The following is a 10,716-nucleotide window of genomic DNA, read 5'->3' as shown; positions in this document are numbered from 1 at the left end:
GTTTCGTTTTGAGACATGTTGGGCTGAACCTGATTGCATGCGAATCCACGTGGAAACATACTCTTGGTCTGACACTTAACAAAATGGAGGCCATTGGTGATATGCTACATCACTAGCAACGCACACAATTTGCTAGGAACAAGAAACAGATTGCACAACTTCGACGAATTATTAATGGTACCACGAACTGTCAATGATCTCGGTTTAACTCCTCTAAATTAATTAAGGCCAAACGTGAGTTACAAGACCTCCTTGCTAAGGAGGAACGATAAAGGGCAAAACGATCCCGAGTTAATTGGTTAATACAGACTGATCAGAATACAACGTTTTCCTATGCTAGATCAACCCAATGACAAAAGAATAACCTTATTCAGGGTTTGTATGAAGATGATAGTAACTGGACCAGTCAAAATCTGGTATTACAAAACTTTCAAAATTTATTCAAGACGGGTGACATACACCCAAATGAAGATATAATCAATACTATTGAATGAGTCGTTACATCGAAAATGAATATAGAGTTGACTAGGGATTACACTATTGAAGAAGTGACCACAGTTTTCTAGGGCATTAACCCTAACAAAGCTCCTGGACATGATGGTTGATCGGCTAGTTTTTTCCGATAACAATGGATTTAATTGGGACGGACATTGTCACACTTTGCCTTGATCTATTGACTAGAAAGCATGACATGGCTTCGGTTAATAAGACGATTCTAGTACTGATTCCCAAAGTTGAAAATGTGACACGCATGAAACAAATTAGGCCTATCAGTTTATGCAGGGTGGTGTATAAGATAATTTCTAAAGTCATAATTAATATATTGAAACCGATAATGAGTCGATGTATTAGTGATAAGCAAGTCGCCTTTCTTCCGGGGCGCCAAATATCGGATAATATTTTGGTAGCACGTAAACTAATTTATTATCTTAACTATTACATAAATGGGATTAACAAGGGTGTTGTGCTAAAATTGGATATCGAAAAGGCTTATGATAGAGTGGAATGGCTATTCTTCCGTAGTGTAATGCTTAAATTGAGATTCAATCACACATTTATTCAGTTGATCATGTCTTGTGTTACTTTGATCTCATTTGTAGCTCGAGTTAATGGCTCATTGTCACATGATTTTTCCAACTAGAGGCCTTAGATAGGGGGACCCTTATCCTCATTCATTTTTTTATTTGTCACGCAGGCTCTGTCTACATTGTTCCATAAGGCCCAATGAGAGAGGACTATTAAGACGTACAAGCATCTCAAAATAGCCCAAGGGTGTCCCATTTATTGTTTGCGGATGATAGTATAGTTTTCCTCAAGAATTTGACAAGAGAGGCATAGAGTATTAAATATATTTTAAACGTATTAACTAGAGTATTAAAGAATTTGACAATGAATTAATTTGGCAAAGTCAGTGATTTACTTTAGTCCGAATACACTGCAGGAGCACCGAACGTTAATGAGGGATATTTTTGGGATCCAGAAAGTGGATTATTTAGGGCATTACTTTGGTTTTTCACTTCACATAGGAAAAAAAGACGATGACTTTTGGTTATCAACGAGATAAAGTATTAACTAGGGTAACATGGTGGAAAAGGAGACCGCTTTCTTATAGGGGATGTGAGGTTTTTTTAAGGCAGTGGTTCAAGCTTTGCCACAATATGCCATGTCGTGCTACTTACTACCGGACCATCTTCTGAAAAAAAATCACCGGTATAATGCGTCGATTTTGGTGGTCTAGTTTGACTGATAAAAGTGATCAGGCTCTCCTGGCTTGGGATAAGATTAGCAAACAAAAATGGGTAGACGATTTAGGTTTTAGAGATCTGAAATCCTTCAATGTTGCTATGCTAGGGAAATAGTTATGGATATTGATTAGTTCAAGTACTTTCCGAATGGTGACTTGTTACATGCTAAATTAAGGGGAAGGGCTCCTATGGCTGGAAGGGATTGTTTAAAACTCTACAGGAATTGGCACCAACCTTCTTTTGGCGAGTTGGGTGTAATAGTAAGGTTCGTTTGTTTGAGGATCCGTGGGGTGCAACGAAACAGATAAACTTGTTAGGTACCTACACTGTCTCTCAGTAGAGGGACAACCGCTGTGGTGATCTCATGTTTAGAGATCAATCACAGTGGGATCCAACCAAGGTTTGTAACACCTTGGGCGAAGAAAGTGATATAGAAACAATTCTACAGACACCGATAGCACCATATACGACTGACAAGATAATATAGGACAATTATTCCTCCGATAATTATTCGGCGAGATCCACTTATTGGTGACTACAAAAATCTACCCATGACATCAACCCGCCTTCTCCATTATGGAAAACAATTGCAAAACTAAAAGTGCCTCCAAAGGTACGTTTTTTTATTTTGTAGTTAGCACATGCAATATTACCTTTGGGATATAAAGTGTGACGTGTAGGTTTGCGTGAGAGCGTCTGCCCTTTGTGTACGTCGATTGTGGAGGCAACATTACACATGTTCAGAAATTGTTCGTATATATGAGAAGTCCTATGACTGGCTGGTATTCCAAGTACAATCTTGAATTCACCAGTTCAGTCCAGTTTAGTCTGGTTAGAAAATGCATATGTTATGCTTGGTTTGGTTCCTTTTGTAGAGCTTGTTGTTTTTCCTTTGGAAAGTTTGGAATGGTCGTAATTCTTTGGTGCACGACGGTAGAATGCAACCTACTTGGCTAATTGTAGTTAATGCTAAGGCTTTGCTTCAAGAGTTATTGGGGCGCATCGAGGACAACCTTCTCAACATTGTGTTACTGATGTGGTTGCTCGATGGCGCCCTACCCGAGGACAAGTGATTAAGTTGAATACGGATGATGCCTATAACCCGTCACTACAGTTGGCAGCAGTTGGGTTATTGCGCGCAATGCGTAAGGAATGGTCCTTGGCGGTTTGGCTACGATTTTGGGTGGAATCCCTGAACCCGTCTTTACATAACTAACTTGTTTAGTTGATGCTATAAACCTTGTTTTACAGTTGGGATGGTGTGATATCCATATCGAACTAGATTCATTCACTGTCGTTAACTGTTATAATGAGCCGGAGGGTGATTTTTCCACCATTGTTGTAACTATGGTTTATATTCGTACTAAATGTATCACTTTTGATAGTTGTTCTATTTCGTATATATCTAGATAAGCGAATAAGGTCTTACATACTTTAGCAAAGAAGACATTGGATTGTAATGCCTTTTATTCTTTTGGGATTAATGCCCCTTGGTTTGTTCTGAATGTTGTAATGGCTTATTTAAATTATGGTTAATAGAGTTGGGCACTCTTTCCCCTTTTAGGACCCCAACCCTCTTATTGGTAGTAGGAATTTTTAACGAGGCACGTTTTCTTTAAAAAAAATATGATATTCACCCTTGTAGCTCTTACACTTCGTTTTCCATTTTAAACATATTTTACAATTATTATGCACAACTGTGAAAATTATTAATAAACATTTAGTGACACAAGTCAAACTAATAATTAGATATTTCTAGTATGATATTTATGATGGAAAATATTTATTATGAATACATTTTTTAATTCAGTTTATTTAATTCATAATATGAGAATTTGAATATATCATCTTATTTAAAACATCTAACCAATGTCAGAATTCAAGTGGAAAAATCAAACATCTCATCTTCTTATTAGGATGAAACATATTTTCTTAAATCCTAATAGTAATAATCAGTGGCGGATTCAGGAATTAAAAAATGGGGGTCCAAAATAAATGAGCAATAACTTACCGACGACTTGATTGAGGAAGTTCACCGGAAAATCGTCGGTGAACGGCGTCGTGGCGGGTGGTTTAGACACAAACAAAAGACTGAGAAATGAGAATTGAGTAGCAGTGGGGTTGGAGTCTGTGAGTTTGAACGTAAAACATAAGCTTTAGTATTAGTAATAGTAATAGCTGAAATGAAAGGTTTTTAAATGATATATATTATTTTAATTAGTTTTTTAATTGAAAATATGTAATAGATTGACATCTTCCGAACACAAATTTCAACTACAAAATAAATTGTGTAGAAAAGAGAACAAATTTCAACTACAAATGTACAGAAAAGTCAAAATATAAAATAAAAAGGGTGTGCAGAAATTTTAAATTTTAATATAGTATATTAAGTGCTGATTTTTTTTAAGAAAAATAAGTATACAAATGGTATCTCATGGGCCACATAGGTCCGCCCCTGGTAATAATTCGTATTTCTTAGATAATTTAACATCATATTGATAATGTAAGATACATTAATTAAATAATTATAAATATGACATAATTTTAATTAGTTATATATTTAATGGATTTAAAATAAAATAAAATAAAAAACATTGTATTTCAATATGCTTCATGCTCAATTCACCAAGGTAAATATCTGTGAGACCAAAATCAATGCAAATCTGAAAACGCCATAACGCTTATCTTTGTCCCTTTGGATTTGTCCATAAATTTAGCTTTTTTACAGATCCCGATGCATTGAAATTACATGGAAAGTGGAAAACAAAAAGCTGTATCCCATGTTAATGTGAAGAAAACATTGTAAACAATGGGTTAAAACAAGCCAAAAAAAAAGGAAAGGAGAAAAAGTAAAATTACTTACTTTTTACTGCCATTCTCAGTGTTTTGAAATGGATAAGGCAAGAAAAACAAGATACTCAACGACCTGTTTTTGACTTTTTGGTAGGAAGTATATGTATGGCTTCAAAGAGTCCACATAATGGCTTTTATCATCTTCATCTGTTTATCAATTCATTATAATTTTCTTCTTTGAAAATCCATTTCTTTCACAACATTGGGGAGACTTCCATGTCTTTTTGAAAAGCTTATTTTAGTTGCAGTGTACAAAAAAGTTAAGCATGCAGAGAGAAAGGGAAAAGATAAATTAACATCAACACACTCTAAGCCAAAAAAAAAAAACTAGGGTTCCCCATTCACTCTCTTTGAAACGCCCAGCCCATTGATTTTCAGGGTTTCGGACCCTAAATCCAAAACCCCAAAAGCTTTTATTTTTTTCCTTATTTGAAGAGAGATGGATAGAGAACGAAGAGCTAATCTATAATAAACACAAAGGGTTGCCTTTTTTTTCTCTTTCGTTCTCCCCATTAATGGTTAATTCATCTTTTTGTCTTCTCTATCCTCTCTCCTTAGTTTGGTTTTGTAACTTGTTTTATAAGGAACACAGTTTATAGATTCTTTTTTTTATGTGATGGAAGTGCAGTTAGAAAGAGTGTTTGTAAATTTGTAGAGAGAAACCGAGGTCAAAAGCTGTGTGCTTGACAGATTATAGAACAAGAATATTTGATGAGTTTTGGGGGATTTCTTGATAACAGCTCTGATGAAGGATTCGGGGGTGCAAGAATCGTTGCAGACATCCCTTACAGCAATAACAACATGACGACCGGTGTTGTCGAGCAACCTCGATTCATGTCTGCTTCTCTTCCGAAGAACATATTCAACTCCCCGGGCCTGTCTCTTGCTCTTGTAAATGCTCACAATCTCAAACCTTGATTATCTTTTTTATTGTTTAGGACTGATCTGGGGTATGTGATGTTTTTTTTGGCAGCAGCAACAGGATATAGATTATCAAGGGAATCATGGGAACAAACTAATGCTAGAGAATTTCGAGGGAAGTGGTGGGAGAAGAAGCAGAGAAGAAGAACATGAGATCAGCAGATCTGGAAGCTATAACTTGGATGGAGCTTCCGGTGATGATCAAGACGCCGCCGACAAGCCTCCGAGAAAGAAGAGATACCAACGACACACTCCTCAGCAAATCCAAGAGCTCGAAGCGTATGATTTCACGTCTCAAACCAATTTTTTTTTTCTATTTTTGAACTGTCATCTTACCAAGGTTTGGTTTTGGTTTAGTCTATTCAAGGAGTGTCCTCATCCCGATGAGAAACAGAGATTGGAGCTTAGCAGAAGGCTTTGCTTGGAAACCAGACAAGTTAAGTTTTGGTTCCAAAACCGTCGTACTCAAATGAAGGTACGTTTTTTTTTTAAGAATCTTCCTTTGGGGAATTTGATTGTTTATGTGAAGTTTAGAACTTAACGAACTTTTTTCTTTTCAGACCCAACTGGAACGCCATGAAAACTCTTTGCTCAGGCAAGAGAACGATAAGCTTCGAGCCGAGAACATGTCCATAAGGAACGCTACGAGGAACCCCATGTGCACTAACTGTGGGGGCCCGGCGATTATCGGTGACATATCCCTCGAAGAGCAACATCTTAGGGTCGAGAACGCTCGTTTAAAGGAGGAGTTAGATCGAGTTTGTGCGCTAGCCGGCAAGTTTCTAGGGCGACCCATTTGGACAGTAGCCACTTCGGTTGCACCTCCATTGCCGAACTCGCGTTTAAGCACAACATTGCCTTTGGGGTTTGATTTTGGGGCTGCAGTTCCTCCTAATAAACCGACAACTGTCGTTACCGGTGTCAATAAATCCGTGGAAAGGTCGATGTTTTTGGAACTCGCGTTGGCTGCGATGGATGAATTGGTTATGATGGCACGGACAGATGAACCACTTTGGATTAGGAACTTGGAAGGTGGAAGGGAAATGCTCAATCAAGATGAGTACTCGAGGACTTTCACTCCTTGCGTTGCCACGAAATCAAATGGCTTTGTCACCGAGGCTTCTCGAGTATCTGGTGTAGTGATTATAAACAGTTTAGCCCTTGTTGAGACCTTGATGGACTCGGTGAGTCATTTGCTTATCATTTTTTTAAAAGTTCGAGCCGTTGGAATTAACTTTTAATCCCTTTATTTTACATAGAATCGTTGGTCGGAGATGTTTCCTTGTATGATTGCCAGGACATCAACCACTGATGTGATATATAGTGGCGTTGGAGGAACCAGAAACGGTGCACTTCAACTGGTAGGTTAATTTTCAAGCCATAATTAATGATCCTTCCTCAATTTACAACGCCTTGTGATCATCTTTTCTTCATTTGTTATAGATGCATGCTGAGCTCCAAGTCCTTTCTCCATTGGTTCCGGTTCGAGAGGTTAATTTCCTAAGGTTCTGCAAGCAGCATGCCGAAGGGGTTTGGGCTGTCGTCGATGTCTCAAACGACACGATCCTAGAAACTTCGGGTGCACCCTCGTATGTGAACTGCAGGAGGCTCCCTTCTGGTTGTGTCGTGCAGGATATGCCCAATGGATACTCCATGGTAAAAAACGAATACGTGGGATTTTTCATTTCCAATCCCCCAACTTTAGGGCTCACGCCTCTAAAGATTCTTGTGTTTTAATTTGTCTAGTGATTACACTGTCAGTGCCTGTTTTTTCCCCCTTCAAACGAACTTATTAACTCCCCATTGTTAAAGAATATGAACCTTGCTTACACAAGTTTCAACAAACGGGTCTGCTTAAACACAATAAAATATCCTGTTGGATCAATAAACTATTGATTTGACGTTTCTATTCTGGTATTTTGATTCTGCCTCGATTATCCCAATGTAGCCATCTACATTTAAGCCATGTAACTGCGTATGACCTGGTTCCAGCACCCGGTTGATGTGTTTGTTTTCTTACTCTAAACCAGAACCCCCTCCTTTTAAGTCAACATCAGTACATATCTCGATGCTCCTTCGAAATCTTCAAAAGATTTTTTTTTTATTTTCTCCATTATTCAATCCCCTTTCAATTTGTAATGTCGCACCACCGGGGAACAAAGCCACAGTGAGGAGAAAGAAGATACCATTTCTTTCATTGAGCCCAATCTTTGAGTCAGTTCCAAGATTTATACAAAAGTCTATTAGTATTTTTGTTATTAAATGCAAATAATTCAAATGATTGTTAGTGTAATTAATCAAAATTTATGCATGGAATGGTCAAAACACAGGTGACATGGGTGGAACATGCCGAGTATGACGAGAGCCAAGTTCATCAACTCTACCGCCCCTTGCTGAGCTCGGGCATGGCGTTTGGTGCCCAACGTTGGGTCGCCACTCTTCAACGCCAATGCGAATGCCTTGCTATCCTTATGTCCTCCACTGTTCCTACCCAAGGTCACACAGGTAACTGATATATATGCTTCATATATATGTCTGTATGATGATTTTTTTTTAACTTTGGATTGTGTTTTTGGTTGTAGGGATAACTGCAGGTGGGAGACGAAGCATGTTAAAGCTAGCACAGCGTATGACGGATAATTTCTGTGCCGGAGTGTGCGCCTCCACGGTTCATAAATGGAACAAGTTGAACGTAGGGCACGTCGATGAGGACGTTAGGGTTATTACTCGTAAGAGCGTGGATGATCCCGGCGAGCCACCGGGCATCGTGCTGAGCGCCGCTACTTCGGTTTGGTTGCCGGTGTCTAACAAAAAATTGTTTGATTTCCTACGCGATGAACGGTCGAGAAACGAGTGGGACATCTTGTCCAATGGTGGTCCAATGCAGGAGATGGCCCACATCGCCAAAGGCCAAGATCACGACAATTGCGTCTCCCTCCTCCGTGCCAGTGTAAAATTCCTATCTCTAATAAGAAAAACATCTGGCGAAGAATAGGGTAATAATTTAGTGACGTAAAAGTCAAACTTAAACTACCAATCTGGGAATTTGTAATTATTTATGAAGATAAAAAGATTTCATGAAATATTACTGTAACGTGTGCTGATTATAAAACTTTTTTTTGAAAGTCAATGTATAGGACTCTTGTAACCTTTTTCACCTTTCATTTTAGAGTCTTCTGATCGAAAGTTTTCCTTTTTTGTTGTTATGTTCTTTTGGGTGCAGGCCATGCACTCGAACCAGAGCAGCATGCTGATACTGCAGGAGACATGCATCGATGCGGCGGGTTCGCTTGTGGTGTACGCGCCCGTTGACATCCCAGCCATGCACGTGGTTATGAACGGTGGTGATTCGGCTTACGTAACTCTCTTACCATCGGGTTTCGCTATCGTCACGGATGATCCTCCGGGCTCTAATGGAGATGCTGATGGGAACGACAGCGGAGACTTCTCTCCGAAAACGGGAGGGTCACTTCTCACTGTGGCTTTCCAAATACTGGTCAACAGTTTACCGACGGCCAAGATCACGGTGGAATCGGTGGAGACAGTGAATAATCTAATTTCGAGCACCGTCCAGAAGATTAAAGTTGCCCTTCAGTGCGAAAGCTGAGTGCCAAAAGCTCACGTGATCCTTTCTTCGGTAATTTTTAGGCTTTTTTAAAAAAGGAAGTGTGTTTGTGTATTTAGCCATTGATTAGGGTTGGATGGTTTGTGGTGGAGAGTGAAAACTGGAGAGCTTTTCCCGTTTTGCGTTTGTCTTTGTGTGCAACTCAGTGAGTTGGAGGGTATTGAGTCAAGAACGAACCGCGCGTGAACAGACATAGACTCCTTGCATGGGTGGTAATCAGCTTATTCGGTGATAGCGCAAATGCAAGGATGGTGGTTCGAGTATTGACTCGGGTTGACCCGTCAACGCCGGGGTTTGCTTTTGGAAACTTAATTTCTAACTTTTTTACAGTTTATCGTAATAAACCAAGTATTTCCCTGTAACATTTGTCTCCAAAACCTTGCTTTTCACGGCGGCTGAGCCTGAGCGAGTAAAACCAACGCGCCACCGATGAACTTAGATTGTATCAGTGTTTTAAGTGCATAAAATGGAAGAGATGAACTGTTGGGAAGAAGCTTAATTTTCATTTAATGTAGAAGACGAGATTATTGTTGATTAAGCGAATGAAACAAAGCCAAGTGTCCACCGATGAACTTTTAAAAAACAAGGTTTTGGACACTTTCATTTTGAAATTAAAGCGATTTTTTACTGGGGGGGGGCAATGAGCACGTTGGTTTAAGGGTTAAAATAAATTTTCTTAAAATTTTTAGTGCTATTTGAAAATGTTTATGTTTTTCTTTAAATATATATATATACAATTTTAGTTTTTTTAATTTTAAATAAAATTTTAAAAGCACCACATTGTGACATATGTTACTTAATGAAAAATTAATGTCGATGGCTAGGGCACCTAAATGGTTATCGTTTATAACATTAGCCACCTGATGGATCAAAAATAATTTAGGCATCTAATTGAGAATTTAGGTATAGTTTGACTTCTTATTTTAGTATTAAGCATTTTTTTAATATAGAAATCTACTAGTTTTATTGAAAAGAGAATAAAAATTAAAATTATAATAGAAATTTACAATTATGGTAATAAATTAAACATATCATTAATTTTTTTTTAATTAATGACAATAAATTAATAATTTGAGAATGTATAAGGACCATCTAAAGAAAATGTTAAATATTCAATCAAAACCCGAGCAAAAGATAGATAAAAATAAAACTGATTGTATCAGTAAATAAGCCACAAATGGGATCAAACTATTAAAAGACAACCAATAAATCGCAAATTAGAATGAAGCTACGAGAAAAAAAACTATCTACGAAAGCAAATCGCGTATCAAAATTTTATTCGATAATCCAAAACAGAGAAGATTAGTTGGATAACAAATAAACATCACTTTGAGTAGTAAAGACAATGTCAAATCAAACCTTAAAAAATAAACAAAAATAGCATTCAAAAGATCGATATCATGCCAAAAAAGTTTAAAAAAACGTGACATACAGACAGAAGAAAATATATCACAATTATATATTTATTAAAAGCTAAAAATTAAAAGAGAAATCTAGATTTAATATAAAAAATAATAAAAATTAAAAAAAATATATGAAATTGACTATCAATATTAAAACTGATGCTAGCAT

General features: G+C 37.6%; 1 protein-coding gene across 2 annotated transcripts; it reads left to right on the top strand.

Annotated features, from left to right (window-relative positions):
* Window positions 1-5,141: 5,141 nt before the first annotated feature.
* Window positions 5,142-9,465, top strand: LOC120181542 (homeobox-leucine zipper protein ANTHOCYANINLESS 2-like). Of its 2 annotated transcripts, none has more exons than XM_039186638.1 (9): window positions 5,142-5,489; window positions 5,572-5,798; window positions 5,877-5,994; window positions 6,080-6,703; window positions 6,779-6,880; window positions 6,963-7,175; window positions 7,850-8,024; window positions 8,102-8,469; window positions 8,743-9,465. In XM_039186638.1, exons 1-9 carry the CDS (start codon window positions 5,310-5,312, stop codon window positions 9,124-9,126), a joined length of 2,391 nt encoding a protein of 796 aa, XP_039042569.1. In that variant the 5' UTR covers window positions 5,142-5,309; the 3' UTR covers window positions 9,127-9,465. The 2 variants fall into 2 exon arrangements, with proteins under 2 accessions (XP_039042569.1, XP_039042570.1); XM_039186639.1 differs by having other exon boundaries at window positions 5,143-5,489; window positions 5,575-5,798; window positions 8,743-9,463.
* Window positions 9,466-10,716: the final 1,251 nt, after the last annotated feature.

This window comes from Hibiscus syriacus, unplaced genomic scaffold (genome assembly GCF_006381635.1).
Source record: "Hibiscus syriacus cultivar Baekdansim isolate YM2019G1 unplaced genomic scaffold, ASM638163v2 tig00112528_pilon, whole genome shotgun sequence".
Classification (NCBI taxonomy): Eukaryota; Viridiplantae; Streptophyta; class Magnoliopsida; order Malvales; family Malvaceae; genus Hibiscus; species Hibiscus syriacus.
The sequence above is the reverse complement of the archived record's forward strand: the minus strand, read 5'-3'. Positions and strand labels throughout refer to the sequence as shown.